The sequence below is a fragment of the Electrophorus electricus genome, chromosome 11 (genome assembly GCF_013358815.1).
Source record: "Electrophorus electricus isolate fEleEle1 chromosome 11, fEleEle1.pri, whole genome shotgun sequence".
In the NCBI taxonomy this organism is placed as follows: domain Eukaryota; kingdom Metazoa; phylum Chordata; class Actinopteri; order Gymnotiformes; family Gymnotidae; genus Electrophorus; species Electrophorus electricus.
In genome coordinates, this window is record NC_049545.1 from 5,252,501 (window position 1) to 5,272,500 (window position 20,000).

The following is a 20,000-nucleotide window of genomic DNA, read 5'->3' on the forward strand; positions in this document are numbered from 1 at the left end:
TGCATGACATCAGTGAAGAGGTACTCACAGTGTGTGACAGGGCTTGCCATTTATATATTTACACTGTGCAATGCAACCTCACCCCCTCACCCCTCCTCTCTTTTTCTCTCTCTGTGGCTCACCAGCCCTCCGTCTCCCTCTCTCCCTCTCGCTCTTTCTCTCCCTCTCTGTATTCATTTCTCCCCCCCACTCTCTGTATTCATTTCTCTCTCCCCACTCTCTCTCTCTCCCCCATTCTCTCTCTCTCTCTCCCCCCTCTCCCTCTCTCCCCCATTCTCTCTCTCTCTCTCCCCCACTCTCTCTCTCCGTATTCATCTCTCTCTCTCTCTCTCCCTCTCTCTCTCTCTCCCCTCTCTCTCTCTCTGTATTCATCTCTCTCTCTGTATTCATCTCTCTCTCTCTCTCTCTGTATTCATCTCTCTCTCTCTCTGTATTCATCTCTCTCTCTCTCTCTCTCTCTCTCTCTCTCCCCCCACCTCCCACTCTCTAACTGACTCTACTGCCAGAATCTGTTCTGCATTCCAGTCACGTCGATCGCACCTTGAGTGATCCTGGAAGACAATTATTCATACCAAGAAGAAACACATTCAGGCGGATAGCTCTGCAGTCAAAAAAATGAAAAAAATAGATAAGCCACTTCAATTATTTAAGCATATCGTTCCTAAACTCACATTTACTTTCCTTATGAATTTTCATTTAACAGAGACCCCTCTTGCGAATCCGAGTGCAGAGATGCCAGTACCACATTAGCATTAGCTGCTCTCCCCTATTCAGTCAGATAACTCCCATTATTCTGATGTGATATGTGTTAACATGGTCAATCACTTTGTTTACATATTCAGAGGCTACAGGGAGAGGTGATCCAGTATTTATGAAGGGTTGTTTTTTTTTTTTTTTTGGGGGGGGGGGGGGTCTACACCTCTGCATAATTGAGGATAATACCACAGCTGAGCAATGAATCCTTACTCAGTCTAATGAAGCTAACAAGGTGGACTCCTTAACAAAGCCACCTGCCAACGATGTCTCATCCGCAGCCCACCCTGCAGGACTCCTCTCCCTCTTCCCAAGAGCCTTCTCAAAATTCAATAAATAACATCTGTAGGCGATGTTGGGTGCAGACCTGGGAGGAATGCGTCATAACAGAAAAGGACAGGGAGAGTGGTGTGTGTGTGTGTGTGTGTGTGTGTGTGTGTGTATGCACGCGTGTGAGAGAGAGAGTGAGAGAGACAGAGTAGAGGAGAGAATGTGTGTGGATGATGTGTGTGAGAGCGAGCGCAGCAGCGCTGGCTGAACAAAGAAACCATGACGACTGCCAGGTTGCTATGGCGACCACTGCGAGGGGGCCACAGGAGTATAATAGCGCATCAATCACTGTCCGAAAAAGAACTTCATTATCAGCTGAAAAATAATCCTTTAGGATCTGTTGGGTGAGCGTGATCCTACGTCCACTTACCTCAAAGCCCTGCTCCCGAGCAAACGTGGCAGCCTCCTGCAAAACAAAGCACACACAAACCCTTAATTACACCGTGCTGGAGCGAGCGCTTTTCCCTGAGCCCGCATGCTCCCATCTCCCAAGAGCACTCGCACCCTCTGCAGAGCACAGCGCATCGCCTCGGCATGCTGCTCTTATTTCCCCCTCATAAAATGCACATTAAACGAATATCCGATTTCAAAATCCTCCGCTCCCCTCGGCTCCGAGCTGATGCAGGCTTGTGCATAAGCCGAGCTGCCATCAGAGGCATCCGAGGCAGCAAGCCGCCACAGGCAGCCAGGAGCACGAGCACACTCAGACTGTGCTCTCCAGCCAACACAGCCATGGGGAGACAGCCCATCAGAAGCTGCACCTGAAGGAGGGCTACTGGCACTTGGTTCAGAACAATAAAACAACGAGCTCTGTGATGGAGAAATGAATGTAGTTATGTGTGCGTTGTGCCTTGCCCTTTGCTTGGCAGGCTGAACCCAGGGAGCAATTGTGACAACTCGGCCCTTTAGAGGCTGGGGGGGGGGGGGGGGGGGTGGAGGGGGCTAGGGCCGGGAGGTGGGTGGAGAGGGCTGGGGCAGGGAGGTGGGTGGAGACGGTTGGGGCAGGGAGGGCCCAGCTACATGGCCGGAAGGACAGAGGGTCCCAGCAGGGCTGCATGCAGTCTGTCCGTCATGACCACAGTATAATAGACCCAAGACGGGTCCATTAATCTAACACACACACGGACACGCACAGATACACACAGACACACTCATTCATTCATACGCACACACAATCTTAAATGTTTTGAGAAAAAGGAAAGAAAGCATGGCTCTATCTAAAACAACCACAAAGCCTTACAAGCACTGTGTAAACCTGCCTCTTGTCTGACATTTAGCTGTTTGTGTTGGGTTCTAGTCCTGGGCTTTAAGAGTCTTTTCAGGGTCATAGAGCTCTGTGTGAGAATGTGTATGTGTGTGTCAGTGTGTATGTGTGTGGAACAGAGGTCAAACACACCAAGGTTAGGCCTACGCTTTGCACCATAAAGTTGAGAAAATTCCAAATCCCTGTAGAAAAGCTCCCAGGTTTCATTGCACCAATTACAGCTCAATGATCTGACAAAGTATCTATCTGGCAGCCAAGGTGAACCAATCTTTTATACTCTTTTATTAAGAGTGATTAAGTAGCATTATTTCAAGATTAGCCCCTGGAATTAGTGTTAGTTCAACCCCTTCGGAAAATTGAAACAGACACTCTTCACTGGTCAAGATCGTGAAAGTGCAAGACCTTTCAAGAATCATACTCTGGAAAAACCACACAATTAACACTCAAAACGTGTCCTTGCCATATTATACATCCTAAAAGCATTATGAGGGCCATAACTGTTCAAGTACAAGGACAAAAGAATGCATCTGAAACAGTAAGAACATCCTTCATGCACCAAGTCACAGAGGGAGTTTCGTTATTGGAAAGCCTACACCTGGATTTTCCCATTCGGAAAGCTGTGTTCCTGATTTGAATCCACAGTGGCCCATGGAGTTCAGCCCTGAAAATCAGCGAGACACACTCATCATGGGTTCTCTACATTACCCCCTTCTTCAAATTGAGCTGCACAAATTGCACGCAGTGGTAAAGACACTTGCGAGACCCGACACACCCCCTGCTACATGCTGCGTGTGGGAAAAGCCTGCTGGGAGAGGAACTAGAGAACAAAAGAGGAAGAGGAAGATAGCGCTGGAGCCAGTGCGGAACCAGAGATGGAGGTCAAGACGGCGTGAGAGAGCACTAGAGCTGGTGTGGATCCGGACACGGAGGTCGAGGCAGAGTGAGAGAACGCTGGAGATGGTACGTGGAACCGGACACGCAGGTCGAGATGGAGTGAGAGAGCGCTAGAGCTGGTGTGGAACCGGACACGGAGGTCGAGGCAGAGTGAGAGAACGCTGGAGATGGTACGTGGAACCGGACACGCAGGTCGAGATGGAGTGAGAGAGCGCTAGAGCTGGTGTGGAACCGGAGACGGAGGTCGAAGCGGAGCGGCTTAATGAGGAATGATAGCCAGGAGACCGCGTCTGCAACCACTGAGCAGGATAAAGAAGCATTAACTGGACAGGGCTAACACACTCTGACATCCAGCTAGGCCAGAGACAGGACTCTGGTGGGCCGGGGGGCTGAAGATGCCCTGCCAGTGGGCTCCCTTGCTCCAGCAGGCTCTTTCATCCCCGTCCTGGGTGAACACCCGCGACGCTAAAGCAGCTTACGGCTCAAAGCCAGACGAGTTTCTGGGCGCACGGGCAGGGCTCGGGGTTAGGTGCAGCAGCTGTATTTGGCAGGAGCGGAGAAAAGGGCAGGAGCCACACGGCCGGACCTGGCGCTTCCAGGCCACAGGGAGACGCCCATCACTCCATTCAACAGCGAGTGCGGGAAAAAAAAAAATCACAACATGAGGGGTAGCTTGACCGCAGCAGTCATGAGATGTTATTTTCCTGACATGATTTTGCACTAGATTAGAACTGTGGTGAAAAACACTGGGTTAGCAGTTGCTGCAGAGACAGCAACAAAACAAAGGCAGCATTGTTGGTTACTGTTGAGGGCAATCGAGGTATAATTTCATAATCACAGCCTGCGAGTCATATACACACTCGCACTCAAAAACACACATACACATCCCAACATGAGCCAGGCAACGGCCAAGGGCTGTGAACACGGGGTTCAGTGGTGTCGGAGGAGGCCGGCAGATGGATATCGATACAGTAAGCTGGGCAGGGGAAGGGAAAGATTAGGGAAAGAAAGCGAGCACTGCTGAGGTGTTAAGGTACTCCCTCGAGAATGCAGCAGGCCAAGTGGAGCATGAGGAGCGACAAACAACAGAGCAAGAGGCGAGAGGGAAAGAGGCACGGTAACCACAAAGGAAAGACCTTTACATGAGAAATGTATTTAAACCCACCAATTCTTTATTTACCATTGTCTGTTGCAATTACCACTAAAGAGTAGCGAACTAGTGAAAGTGGTCCCCGTATGCTAATCTTGACATCAAACAAGAGCACAGCCACAAACAAAGCAGGAAAATACCTGATCATTGTCTAATCAAGTTAACAGTGTGCAGTGTGACTGCCTGCAGCCACGACTGGCATGTTCTGCCTCATTTTCACATAAAATGCTCTTTCATTAGAGACACTTAATAGATCGCAGGAAAAGCAGCTTGACCACACACCGCTACTGGCAATGAGTTGTTGTGTGCACCAATGTTAACCTGGGAGCCACACACACCTCTACAGGTGCTGCGCAGCGATGCTAGCCTGGGAGCCACACACACTGCTACAGGTGCTGTACACCGATGCTAGCCTGGGAGCAACGCACCCCGCTACAGGCGATAGGTTGGGATGTGCGGCGACCCTAGCCTGGGAGTACGCTCTGACCGGTGCAGCATGCTCACGTGGCCAGGTGGTCCCTGTACTGCAGGAGGAGAAACCGGGCTGGACTTTGCTAGCTAGCGACACAGTCGGAGGGGAATGGAAACATCCACAGTGTGAGCTCTTAAAGGAAGTGCTCGATACGGCGCAACCTCCATAATAAAACCATCAAAACACCTCCGGCTGGAAGAGCACACGTGACAAAGTGTGTCCACTTTAACAACAAGCCTTGCCTTTAGCCGGCCATCATTTTGAGATGATAATTCAGCTCTCGTTCTTTAAGGATAAATTTTTTTTTTTTTTAAAGCGGCAGGTATTTCCTCTTGATCTCCTCTCTCCCTCCTCTCACCTAGTAGGGCACTTGCAACATGTGAAAGCTCTGTCTGAGGTTTCAGCAGGGCACTTCAAATGTGCCTTTGTTAAACAATGCATGAGAAGCAATTGCTCGCTATAATGATATCATTACCAGAATCAGGGGTGCTGAATGCTGTCTCTTCCAGCCGGTGTGGCAGAGAGGGGCCGGCGAGAGAAAACATTTCCACTTCAACACATGTGACATCTCTCTCAATGACAGCCTTATTACCGTGTCCGAGTATGTTCCGATCACTTTCAAAGCCTGCCATTGTTCCTGGTCCCATCACAGGAATGTACGCGAGCACGTAAACAAGTCTGTGGGCTTCAGGCTCCAGCTGCGGCCCTGGCACGATAAATAAACCAGCTAATGAGCATGGGTAAATATAGAGGAGGTAAATGCACACATTCACAGGCAGGTCTTCTGAGCCATAGGCCAGCCAGACCAGACACACACACACACACACACACACACACACACACACACACACACACACACAAGGTGCAATGCACTGCTTTGATCAACTCTAGACGAACTTAACACATCCATGCATGCAAGCACAACAAGAAAACCTTCTATACTGAAGAAAATATAAACAACGACACTACCAATTTATTCCAATTTACTATTCTCTCTGTAAGCCCAGTTTGTGTTTGTTTTGACAGCTCCTTTAACTCAACACAACTTTCCAAGCACACACAGCTTCAGTTAGTCCACACACTAGCAAGGGTTCCTACAAGTAGTTTTTGTGTGTGTAAAGGCAAAAAAACAGCACTAAAGCTCTCAGCTACTCTGTTTTTAATGCTCTGGAGGTGACAACAGGTAAGTGCAAGGTGAGTGCAAGGGCATAGCCTGACAGGCACTGGCAGCACTGATCTCGTTAGAGGGATCACTTCCCTGCGGGGCATTTCCCTGGAGAACCCCCCACCCCCTTCCTTCCATGGCAGGAGACAAAGCCGTCAGCATGGAGACAGGACAGAATGTGTGTTTATGTACAAATGGTATAATTGTGTAATATAATCGATATAATTGTGCACATCACAGAATTGTAGCAGATGAAAAAAAAAAAAATCAATACATAAAAATCTTATACTGTAGTTTTAATTTGCTAAAATAACTATAAATTGAATAATTACTCATTTTATAATACTAGATATTTGATATAATATTTCAATTTGGAAAATGACAATGTAAAAACAATATGAATATCAGCTGAACCCACTGCATCCTTCTGCAGTTCCTCTTGTGCGAGAGAGGCGCTGGGGCCTGCTCGGTGTGGGCTTCCCCAGGGGGCAAGCTGATGCCCAGCCTGGTGTACAGAGCAGCAGAGCATGCTGGTGTTAAACTTCTCCAAATCAAACTGGCAACAATAAGCTGACATCTTGCACTCAGTCCCACTGCCAAAGAAACACACTGGCCTCGGTGGCAGCTATTGATCTGCCCTCTGCACAATGTCTTCTCATCCATCCATCATTAGAACGCGCCTCCCCGGACGGGCAGCCGGCTCTGCTGCAGGGCCTGGTACAGGCTCCTCCACCGGAAAAAAAGGCCCATGGGTCTCATGCTGAGGGCTATTCTGGGCAAACCCCCTGAGTGCGCAGATCGTAGCTATTAGGTGAACTTCCCCAGCGCTCCCCTACTGGAGGCCCACAGCAACATGCACGCAAGTCCTCAAACATCCCTCTCAGAAATAGGAACTGCGTGAGAACAAACCACCCATCCACAGAACCTTTGTTTCCATTTGAGGGGTGGAGATACAGCGCGGGGGTTCTAGTCTAGGCACGCCAGTACGACCTGTGCGGAGCTCCAAAACACACATCCATCATGCTCTCGCAAGCTACTCACTTTGTCTGGATGACCCAAACTTCTTCCAAGCATCTTTTTCCCCCAAACTCAGCGCCTTTGCTCTGTTATAGTGCACATGCACCAATTGTGTGTTGTGTTTTTTTTTTTTTATTATTTGTGATCTATTTTGCTTGTAAACTCAAACCACCATTTAAAAACCAAAGGCGTTGGTTTAAGGTTCCTCCAACAAATACGCAGTTACACTGACAACTAGCCCAAGCACTCTGGGAAGGGAAAGCACCCAGCAGTTCTGTGACTGCCCATGTTACCTCGGCCACTGGTGCACAGGAGGCGTATGCAGACAGACAGGATTTAATTGAGTGCTGTGGGTGATGTCGTGGGAGAAGTGTACATCCTGCATTCAAGTTCCCTCGACAGCCGCTCACTCTTAAGCATTTTTTAATTACCTCACTTTCCTCTCCACCTCCTCACTCCCTCTCTGCCTGGGCTCCTTTATTTTGTGATTTCTTATCTAGGTTTTAAAAAGTGTTTTTGGCCATCCATAGTATTCAGCACCAGAAGAGACTTATTGGGGCTCAACGCTCTTACTGGCAGCGTGTGTGTGTGTGTGTGTGTGTGTGTGAGTGTATATATGTGTTTGAATGTTGACTGGGGCCAAATCAGCTGTGGGCTGGGGGCACCAGGCCAAGCAAAATCACTCGCTGCCTGAGGCTTTTTTCCCCTGAACTGGCCATCATGCACATGAAAACATCCAGGGAGGGCATACTCTTAAGGACATGGAGAATCATCACTTTACCCTCCGTGTGAGCGCACACACCTACTATTCAGCCAAACTAGATAAAGGAAAAAAAAAGGTATTCACAAAGGGTTGAACAGAACAGAAGACAGTAAATTAACCTTTTTGGTTAATCTAAATAACACACACGCACAAACACACACGCACAAACTTGGGTAAGGAAGTCACATTTTATCTGTTTATCTTTTTTTTTGCTTTTGTCCTGGTAAATGTCAAAGGACCAAGGCTCCAATTTCCCCTTTGGTCTGGGTGCACTGGGAGCTGAATAATATTATTCATGTGAGAGCTGGGCGGGGACTCTGAGGTCTTTGGGAAAAGGCCTTTGGGCAGATCAGCACAATGAGGCAGATCTCCCAGACACTCCTTCTCACTGTCTCTCTCATGCTGCCTCACAAGCAGTGGAGAAGCCATTTCAATCATTTCACAACCTCCCAGCAATCATGGCTTTAACTCCCCTGTTATTTAAAACAATCTGAGCTCAGAGATGGAGTTAATCACTGCTTATTCCACATCAGTCAGGGTTATTCATTCTGTTCCAATTAATCATGCCATTTATCCCCATTGTCTGAGCCTTCTGCCGAACAAATTCATCGGTAATGACAATTCGCATTGTTGAATTTTATCATGTGTGCAGCAAATGGAGGGCAAATTGTTTGCGATTATGGGTGTGTATATGCGTGTTATGGTGAGCGCGTGCTTATGGCGAGTTCTTTGCGAGCGTAATTCGGTGCCATCTGGTTTCGGCTCTGACTGCGCAGCTCTCGCACTTAATTAACTGGACGCCGTTACATTTCCTGAAACGTTTCACTTTCTCTGGTTTATGTCATGGAGGCAGGCAGGCAGAAGGGGAGCGGGGAAGGACTCAATTAGGCCAGTGCTGCTCCTGGGATATTCCACACTTCATGCGTGCCAGTTAAGTGGGCGAGGAGCTTGGTGCGGGCCTGACTGTCCCTCACTGCGCCCATGCTGTCACCACAGATAAAGCCCTGTCTGCATGCCCCAGTCCCCTCACACACAGACAAGCTCCAGCTGCCAAACACTCAGCCCTGTACCAGCAGAAAACACACGCGCGCACCCCCCCCCCCCAAGAGTTACACATTACTACAGCTGAATCGAAGACTCCAGCAGTCCACATGGATGTGCGTGTGTAAGTGTGTTTGTGCATGCGTGCACTGACTATCTAATTAGTCTAGCTGAAAGGGCGGCTGTGGCCACGTTGCTTTTTAAATGGACTAGCACAGGTGTTCCTGCCATAAGAAGCCTGGGAGGAGGCTGGCTGACTTGGAGGACGAGTGGTGTTTAATATCCAATCAGTGGTTGGCGTGCAGTGGCTCTCGGCCAATCCGAGGAGGGCAGAGAGAACAGCAGGGCTGCAGGGAGGCGATCCAGAGCACGCCGCAGCTTTCGGCCTGTCAGGCCTGACGCCCAACGCCCAGCACACACACAAAAAAAACACAATTTACCAGACTGCCTGTCTGTCACAGTGTGCCGTGGCATACACACACACACACACACACACACACACACCACGTGTATGGAACTGTGATAACTCCCAGAAGGCAGAGGCACTCTCAATCTGAGGTAAGACACTAATTTAAGGGGATTCTGGAATCTCTGTCCCACCGATGGAACATTCACAGTGATGAAGAAACAAACCGCGTAGGCCAAGGAGCTAAGGGAGGAAAGCTAAACCCTACACACAGCCTCACATCTCATCAGTGCACGCTTTCTAAGCCAGCCTAAGTCTGACTCTTAGCCTGTTCGCCCCTATACGTGTATATAAAGTTGTTACACCCATCCAATTCCACACATGCTTAGGTCGTGATCAATAAATTAACAAGTGTCTTACTAGTACATGATAAGACAGTCTGATTAGGGGGACTTAAGTGACATGTTAACATTCTCTCTCTCCATCTCTGTCTGTCTATCTCTCCCACCCTCCTTTCTTTCCCACCTCCCTCCCTCCCTCTCTCCACAAGTTCAAGCATACTGCATGACAGGTCTGTAACAGGCTGACTCACCGTCTCATTGCCGAACAGGACATCCACATATGGCATGACCTTCAGAAGGGAATCCTTGAATGCCTGACAGATGAAGGGGGCAGACAGATTAATCCCAAAGATCTTGTTGTTCTCCGAGGCATGCTTGGCCACCTTCAGGATCGACTCCGGCGACACGGTCAAGAAGAAACCCTGCATGGAGAAGGACATTAGAGAGCTCAGGCCTTAAAACATGGCCAAGACGTGTGGATAAGGTGTAGTATGTCCACAAGAAATCCACCCACTAAACCCAAGGAGCACCAGCGACTCAGTCACAGACATATTATCTGGGCATTGTTTTCAAAACAGAAGCAAGGTTTTAATCTGGGCACCGAAGTAGGTGCCAAGCACTTCCACACACTACACATGTTTCACACTACACAGCTGCAGGCTGGAGGCTCTGAAGATGAAAGAGAGGTGGTCATCTCAGGACAGCATAGAGCATATGAATCACGCGCAAACAAAGGAGGAAAAAAAACCAACTTGCTAATGTTCTTTGTTTCAAAGCAGTAAACATGTTTCATCTTGATATAATGGCCGGCATCATGACATGCAAACAGGATTAAGCTTTTAGGAGATGAAAATGAATGATGAAAAATGGAGTACATAATTACAGAAGCCTTCCTTCAGTGAGCAGAGAGAGTTCATGCAGACAATCCAATAAAACCCAGGGCACCTTGGCCCACCTCCCCAGCCAGGGAAACCTGCAAGGTCATGCAAGCTCTCCGAAGAGCGCCGCACACCAGGTTCATGACTTTGCTCCTGGCCTTAGTAACAGGAAGGAGCAGAAATAGATCACTAGGTTCTTAGCAAACACAACAGATGTGCTGGGCCCATGGAGAACTGCACAGTGATCTAAACCACTGACAATCTGGGATAGACAAATAACATGTCACAACCTTCAAACTAGGAAATCTGAGGTTTTGTTGCTTACTCTAAAATGCCATCTTAACAAACAAACAAAGTGAAACCCTAAAACAAAAACTGTGGGATTGTGCAAGTTCAGCACACTCAGTCTGGCTGAGTGTACCAGAAGTGTGTGCTAGCAGAGATGAGGCAGTCCAAACGCATGGTGTGATTTCTCCTCTCTGCTGCTTAGCATGGCCTGGGAGAGCAGTCAGAGCATTGAGATGGCTGTGCTCCAGCCCTTGTTCTACGAGGAGGGAAGGGGGAAAAAGAGAAAAGAACATGCTAGCATCTGATGAAGTGGAAAACAAAGGTCTTGCCTGGACTCTTCTTACTGAGAAACAAGAGAGGCTACTTGGGCCATTGTGTGAATGAATGCGAAACAGGTAAGGAAACACCTTCACGTTTAAACCTGAAACCAAACACTGAGCTAGTACCTTTGATACAGTTCATCTTGCCCTGAGAATAATTCAGAAGCACCGTATAAGAGAGAGTGAGCGGGAGAGAGAGAGGGAGAGAGAGAATACAAAGGGCTGAGTGAGAGAATGACCAAAGAGTACATGATGGCTAGACTAGAGCTTTTACAGAGGCTAACTCAGGCGCTGTGAGAACACTCCATTAAAACAGATGAGGCTTTTGTGACTGAGAGTGGAAAGAGGAGAGAAGTGACCTTCATGTGTTTAGTGTGACTGTGTCAGCTATTACACAGTTCACAGGAGGAATCAGGAAAGCTGTCTGGCTGCAGAGCCATTCACAAGCCTAGTGCACATTGTGTTATGTGGGTGAACACTATGTGAAATATCTACATTGTTAGCAATAACAAAATGTCCCCATTTTCTCCTCCAAGTTTGTAATATAAAGCACAGACCTGAACATTTCCGCAAGACTGTCACTGAAATTTATGACAGCTATAATATTGCATATAAATACACTTTTGCAAAGTCATCGTGTTGCGTTTTGCACTGTTCTTGTCCAAAGAAGCACCATCAGAACACATGACTGAACTCCTCATAACTATGAAAAACATATGATGCCTCAAATACTCAGAACTATTGAATATGAGCATAAATTCTTATTTGCAGGAATAAACTGTAGAGTATAAAATGATTCCTGTGAGTATACTACTAGTATAGAGTATACTAGAAGTAGACTATTACTGTAGGCAGGGCAGCTTCAGCAGTGGTGAGAGAACTAAACCCTAAGGAATGGTGGACATCTCAGGAGACAAACGTTAGGTTGGTTCTACAGTACTAAACCCAGTGGGCTGCAGGGGAGGTTAGCAGGCTGTCTGCACCGAGCTACAAATGGTCTTTGTATGCGTGTCTGCACACTGTGCGCGTGTATCAGTGGTACTGCCGTCATTAAGCGCACCTTGGCTGTGCTGTGTGAACACTGTGCGACAGAAGCAGCCCACTGCATTATTGTAACTTTAATGTTGGTGTGTTTGAAGTTGGAGAGGTGGCCAGGTGGATGCCCAGCTTGCTGCCTGCTCAAGCGCTGCTCTGTGGGCTCGAGCCCTTCACAAACGTTGGGCGAGAGAGCACGCAGGAAACAACGAGGTCCAGCACTACTACGGAACTACCATGGCCTGCTGTGAATTTCCAAAAGGTGCTCTAGTCTCTGGCCATCCTCTCTGTGGAAGGAAAACCAAACCCCAAGCTCCCCGTGAAAGGTCACCCGCCACTCCAGAAAGCAATAATACACAATGTCTCATTTATGAATTAGTGCAGTCTGTCAGCTAAAAATCTATGTAGGGAGACAAATGAATTCCCCATTTCAGCCACAGCATTCATGCTTGGCATACATCTGCTCTGGTTTATTCTGGTCCTTCAAAAGCCTGCGTTTTGCATTCCTTACCCCTGCGTTAAGGAGACGTGCTCTCGGATCCTGACTGCTGTGGGCTGGACAAGAAGGACTCTAGTGTGCTGCCGCCAGCACGTTTTATCCCACTTAATCGTGCTGCTGGGGAGATCGATACGCAAAGCTGTCCTGGGCTGACCGCACTGACCTGACACCTGGCTATCATGCCAGCCATCTGGGAAAAGTCATGCACCACGGGCACCTACGGCAGCCCTGGATAGAGTAGAGATGATCGTCATAGAAACACACCAGTTCTGAGGGGAGCGCTGATGGCCGCTGACCAGCAGATTCAATCATCTAGAATGATCAGGTGAGAGAGGGCAGTTAAGTGGAGTTCAGTAAAGATAACATAGCTAAGAGATTACCTTTATACTTACAGAGTGTAAACGAAAGATATAGCAAGTATGTAGAAGAATGTGAACACTCCCCAGCATATTTTACATTTGGTTTTATTTTGAGAGAGTCAATTAAACCAATAAAACAGATGATAAATCCATTTTAATGGAGAGGAGCAGCAGGATTCAGCATACCAAAGGCTCGGAGGGTCTGTTTGATGTTCAGGGCTCATCTGACTACACCAGACTCCTCACAGGCCATACAGCATCTGGTTCCTCTTTGCCCGTCTACAGAAACATGTTCTACAGGGCCTGATCTAATGCTGCTCAGCTTAATGGCACAGAGCCTATGACATAAAAGCCCGACAGTTTGCCAAGGCTTTTAAAATGCTCTGTCCCCCCCCCCCCCCCCCCCCAACTGCCGATCCTCAGAGTCTGACAATCAACCCTTGGGCCCCATCAAACGTATCTATCCGAATGAAAAGCCAAAAAGCGAAGTCTGCAGCTGATTAAGCGACCGTTCCGTTATGAGACGAAAAGAAACATCCAGCTCAGGTCAACGCAGACAGTCCAAACTATTATGTTGTTATAGCTGGTTAACATGTAATAACGCACTCATGCCTGCACCCACACATGCCCCCCCCCCCCCCCTTCTGTTCATTGGACATGGCAGTAATTATGAAAGGCCCACAGGAGAACAGCAGGTCAGTAAGGTATTAAAAAGGCAGTGGAGGTGTCTGTGTTAACTGTGGCAGGTTTACTCCTGGGTTCATTGAGACAGATTAGTCCTCAAATGAAATCCCCCTTCCTGACCAACAGCACAGGTAAAGCATGTCTCATCTATTAGATAACTTAAGCACTGCCCCCCAGAGAGAGGGAGACTATTATATTCATCTCTAACTGCCATGAGGAGAAGGAAAAAAAAATAAAAAATCAATTTTTTCTGAGGGGCTGACGTAGCCCTCAACCTTAGAAATTACTGTGTAAAGAAATTAGACACTAGCAAAATATGTAATCAGCAATTTAGCAATGATGTCCATAAATAAATAATCACTGCTTCCACTTAACCTGACATGTATCTGGGCTGTGTTGCATGACGCGATTAGCAGGCTGCCAGAGAGAGGGAGAGAGAGAGAGCTAGCTCACATGCGGGAGGCCCATTAAAGAGAGCCATCCGTCCTCGCCCACTCCGCACGGGCTCTTCAGGTGGAGTGTGTTATTCTGCAGCTTAGGGGAGGCAGGCCCAGAGCACTCATTTGCGGTGCCATAAGACAGGTCGTAATTACGCTCACACAGCAGCACATTAGCCGCTGGAAAAGGCAATAGCAGGAGAGGCCTGAACCTGAGGCATTAACCCTATGAGGAGGTTAAGCATGATGGGCTTTGCGGTGCTAACCGGGGTGGGGTGGGGGGGGGTGTATTCCATAATTAGAAGAGCCAAATTCCTCCATAGCCAGGATGATCAATGGCTTGCTTTCGAACTTGGACTGATGCGTTTTAATGTGTTGAGCAATGTTACAAAAGGCAGCCAAGAAAAAAGGTGAAGTGAGGGAGCAAAATAAAAACTATTTAAGGAGGATTTAAACCAGACACAAAGTTTTAGAGCCCAAAGCCTTGGGATGCTAGAACTAAGCTAAGAATAAATTCACCATATACCTACAGCTCACATTTCTTAACATCCAACCAAGGAGGAAAAGGCATCTCAGAATTGATGTATGTGGTGTGTGTCTGTTCTTTGCTAGATGTCCTCCTAATACTTCATATGACAGAAAGAAGAATGTGCAGGTGATAACAAAGCAAAGAAAGCAAACAAAAGGAGAAGAGAGCATTTTCCCGCACTTTTGATGAGAGAAACATTTTTCAATGTGCATCGCGGCATGGGAGTGAGTGCATGAGACAGATTCTTTAGCACACAATTAAGAGCTGCTAAAATATGGCAACAGCTCGCCTCCTCTCGTCATCCTGGTATAATTAGATTTTCACCTGCTGTTGGGACCAAAAAAGGAAGAAAAAAAGGGGGGGGGGGGGGTCTTGATTCATTGGACAAGACAAAGAGGCACGTGACGTGACGGCTCCCGCATCCATCCCGCTCCTCAGCATGGGAAGAGTTGGAGAGGTAAATTGAAAACGCTGTTGGAAAGCTCGCCTGGATGGGTTACACACTCTGCTTAGCACATCTTTGTGGAAACAGATGCTACTTTGGGACAATGTTGCTGTCAACATGAGAAAAACACAGGCAGATGTATGTAAACTGTTAATACAACATCAACTTAATGCAACGGTGACACGGGGGAGATGATGTATACGTGCAGGAATGGAACGCCAGTTTGAGCTCAAACGACACCTCCCTGGCTGCTGGAGCAATTGCTGCTTTGAACAAGGAGGAAAGCCAGATGAGGTGACCTCATGACTCGGTACATGACTCTACAGACATCTAATAAGTGGTTAGCAACGCAGCCACTGAAATCAGCGGGGCCATAATTAATAATCACTGAAAACTACCATTTGCATGTTCCTCTGTCTATAAGCCTGTAGGAAGTATTGCGTTATTGTCTACTGACAATCTGCACTGTTGAGAAGGAACAGCAGTGATGCCAAAAGCTATGGAACCAGCAGCCAAGTCCACAGCAGCAGACACCCTGGGCCCACTGGATTTAAGTGGATACATATTCTCCATAAGTCCCAAGCTTTCCAAAGGAGCATTAAGCTTATTAATCCTCCACACACACTCTGTTCAAGCTTGTCAAATCCCATTCAAATGGCACAGGAAACAAACGTGTAAACAGATGCAGTGTAGTGTGCAGGCTGTCAAACTCAATGCACGACTGTAGCAGCAGCCAGAGGCGAGCAGGGAGACATGAGCCAAGCTGGAGCAGGTCTTCAGTTCCTGCCGCTCCTCTCGCACCCGCACAAACATAAGAACGCATGCAGAAGTGGTCCATTAATGATTCATGCCTGCTTAAATCATCATCTGACTGGAAGTGTGGGGAGAGAGTCCCCGATGAAAACATCAACAACCATGTCTCTCGTCAACGCCTAATGATGGAAATCAATGTGGGCAGGGTGCTGGATAACACCATCAGTCATTCATAAAGGCAAAGCCAGGCATGCAAATCACATACACACATACCCACGCGCACACCCACACATACCCCCACACCCACTGTCAACAGGCAGCTGACCCCTACTGCAATGTGAGTGCCCTTTGTAGTCCATGATGTGTCAGTCCAAGGCTGTACTGAAGGCTGTGGTCCAGCTGCCCTGCATGCTGTCTCCCAAAAATGGACTTCGCAAGAAAGAAAACTGTCCCAATTGTCCTCGAACCACAAGGTTGAACCAGTCAGGAAAAACTCAGAGGTTTCCTTGCTCTTACCATTGTAAAATCTTGTCATTATTAAAGCTAGATCAAGCTCCTTAAATGGAGAAGCAAAGCAGTGAGTTACTTGTGAACTGGTGCATGTTGATGGACCTCACTCCTTGGCCAACTTGACATCTATTATGTAAACATTAACAGAGGCACAGTGTGAGGGCTCACTGGCCCCATGATGCACACTTCTAAACACCACAGTAGATGCCTGACTGAGGTCATTTCAGGCCAGCACAAGTTTCAAACAAAAAAAAGACATGACAAGCAGTCCAACATGGAATTCAGCCTAAACGATTCTTAAAAGGTGGGGGAGGGGTACGTCTTGACTAACCCTTAAATAGTATTTCAAAGGACAAACCACATTATGAGGTTTGTTGATCTGAATTCAGCTTACATCAATGGCACCCTAAGCTTTCCTGTCCAGTTCATTAAACACAGAGATGAAAAGGGAACGTGTAATGCTCTCACATAGCCACAAACATCGTTCGGGTCAGAGCGATAACTGCAGACACTTTGTGCGCATATCAGTCAACGGAGTAAATTAGGCTGCTTCAAACATCCTGTGTAAGGAATGAGCGGGAGAGACAGGGCGTGATGGCCCACACATTCTTAGTGGGTGGCAGAACTCTCCCAGTGCCGCACCCTCTCACTCACTCTCCACTGGAAAGGGTTTAATCAGGACGATCGAGCAATTATCCTTTCAAAAGACACTACACCAGCTCATAGATGTATGTAATTATACCGCATGCCCTCGCCTGTTCCCCACACAGGCTGTTTTAGAAATGCAACAAGACTCTTGTAATATTGTGATAACAGGTGATGATTAGGCAATGCTACTTTCAATTAAAATCCATTTGGATGATACCTTCGCTATGCTCATTTCGAATAGCTGTAAAGGAGGCTGTTATTACCAATCTTTAACTAATCTTCTACTTTAAATAAACTCACATTAACTGATGAAGCATTTTAATTCTTGTTACTCTAAGGCTTCTGGTAAAAGTGAAATAGGGTTACAGCAGAATCAGGATCCAGAAATTAGGTCATTGTCAGTGACATAGAACATTCTCATTATTCCTCACTATTTTAAGATATGCGAATTCTCAAACTCAGTTCGTAAAAACTTCAACCTCAGCACTGTACAGAACACGACACCATAATGACACAAGCGCAATGTCATTAAGGATATTCGGCAGTATGAGAAAGGGCTCTAAAATAGGTGTGCGCACATCAGTGGGTTTGGCTCTTCAGGACAGCTGGGGGACAGGAGGATCCTAATTACTCCTCTGCAAAAACCTCCTGAAAGTCAACAGAATGTAATCGATGGAGAGGATTATATTAGAGAGGCCTTGGACCTGGGCCAATAAGAAAGGCATACTGCACCCTGTCTCATCAGCAGCCAATGATTGAGTGAGCTAATGGAAAGACATACAGCTAAAGTGACACATTTGTGCAGTGGGGGGAAAAAATGGATCAGGGATTGATCTGCCAAGGCCATGGTAATTAGAGTGTGATGGACAAAATGAGAAACCATTCGCCCTTACAGCCATCAGACATGGAGCGCTGGTGTTCGTCAGCCCCATCCCCCAGAAATGAACAGCCTCAACCCAACAGCAGCTCTCAAGAACCTGCAAAGAGGCTCTCAGAGACTACAAGCTCATGGTGGTGATCTGATTATAATTTTCTTGGTTAAAAGAAAGCTCTTTTAGAAACAAGGGTCTCTTGTAATGACAGCATATGTATAACAGCTTTCGGGGAGATTCATACACACACACTTCATATTGCGGAAGGAGCCGGGTGGGGGCGGTGGGAAAAGCATGTGGAAGGTCTCATGTCTTGATGCCACATGGAGAGGTGAACATGTTGCAGGCTCTGATTGGAGGAACAGCTGGAGGATACTCATCCGTGCTGTACATCAGAATGGGGGGTTGGGGGGGCCAAGGAGCCAGTTTGTCTGTAACTGCTAAATTCTTGTCTCCCTTCCTGTCCTCTCGTGCACTGCATCTCCCAGCCTCAACCAAGTGGCTGCAATTGGCATAAGCCACTTAAGGCAATCTGCACTGAGTAAAGTACAAAACCCAGAGAAGGCTTAAATTTACTGAGGCTTTAAGAGAAGCAAGGGGGGGCAGGGGGAGCAGTAGATTTCTGCATCTAGGACTCCTCAATCCAATTCTGCCACTGTGAAATTTAACTTCCCTCTATTGCTCTCTAATCCCCCAAGGAATACTGCAAAACTAAATAGGACAATTTATTGATTCCACCGTCTCCATTTGACCGTAATGGCTGGTCATTTAAACGGGTGCTTTTGTTATAATGTCTCATGAGCCATAGCTGATATCTTTAAGCAGCTGAACTCTCACGGATTCAAGACTTTCGATCGTCTTGCATATTCAAAACAAATTTTGAAAGTTCTGTTTTTCCTCCATTTTTACTCAGTCTAACATGTTAAACTTAATACCACGAACGCAACAGAATTTGAGGGCTCTTCAGCAAAGCGACTCCTTTGCCTGCAATATATGACTGTGCAACATGCCGCAGAGACAGAGTGGTTCAGGCTACCACCATGGCAACATATTCTTCATCACCATAATCAATAGGACGGAGGTAGATAATGGGGGCCCCTCTGGAGTGGTCACCGGAGAGAGGATCGATCACCATGGTGGAAGAGCAGGCGCACCCGGTCGGGGAAGCAGAACCTAATGAGGGACAGAACTCTGGGCCGTTCGGAGCAGCGCTTCCTCCCATAACACGGTGCTCAATGAAAACTTCAAAAGGATCAGTTCACTGTCAACAGAGCCTTAAGATGGACGAGTCTTAAGGGCTACGGGCGCAAGCTGGACAGGCAGGTGGAGAGGAAACAAGCGTAAGGACAAAACAGGAGAGGCACAAGTGCACAAGGCCAGGCAGAGCGGGGCTATGCTTTTAAAAGGCATGGCGAGGATAACCAAGAGAACGAAGAAGAATGAGGAAGTTACAGGAAAAAGTAGGAGGGGGTCATTTTCAAGGAAAATCACACTTAAGATGGGGATAAACCTCTTGGGTGAAGCCGTCTTAGGTAACCATGACATTCGGTGATCTGAATAACAACCCCATCCAGAAGACACTGTAAATCTGAGTGTAATGAACAGTGCAGTGTGCAGTTGGACCAGGAGAGTCACCTGCTTCCACGCGTTACACAGCCAACCAGAGCCAGTCGTCTGTGCCACCATGAATATGAAAATAAGGCTTGCTGGAGGGGGGGGGGGGACTTGTCCTCTGCTGCCCCAGTAATGACTTTCAATGGGAGTAAGAGCACTTAAAAGAGGAATATTTCCTCTTGATTTTGGAGCGCAGTCACACTGAAGCAGGCAGTGAGTTTTCTGGAGTGATAAGGGCTTAGCCAATGTAATCCTCACAGGCACTGGGCCTTATCTGGCCGCTGAGGAATAGAGAAACTTCTCACCATTTTCAAAAGGCAACAGAGGTCCAAAGAGTAGCTTCAACTGGCATGGCTTTCCTCCTACCACGAGACAGGAATTCTTACAATAAAGTCCATCTCCACATACATGCAAACAAACACCCCTTCTCCCCGCACAACCACACCTGCACCTAGACACACACACACACACACACACACCCCAAAATAACCGTGGAACACAAAATTGCTTACAATACAAAATATACGCATTCA

The 20,000-nt window shown here is 47.4% G+C and overlaps 1 protein-coding gene across 3 annotated transcripts in view; it reads right to left on the reverse strand.

The window, feature by feature from the left end:
* Window positions 1–20,000, reverse strand: part of adka (adenosine kinase a) — a 105,769-nt gene that overhangs the window by 18,731 nt on the left and 67,038 nt on the right. For all 3 annotated transcript variants that reach the window (XM_027017633.2, XM_027017632.2, XM_027017634.2), the window contains exons 7-8: window positions 9,848–10,018; window positions 1,454–1,489 (exon numbers count right to left, since the gene is read on the reverse strand). In XM_027017633.2, coding sequence (XP_026873434.2) covers window positions 1,454–1,489; window positions 9,848–10,018 — 207 coding nt within the window. The remainder of the gene's footprint in view (window positions 1–1,453; window positions 1,490–9,847; window positions 10,019–20,000) is intronic.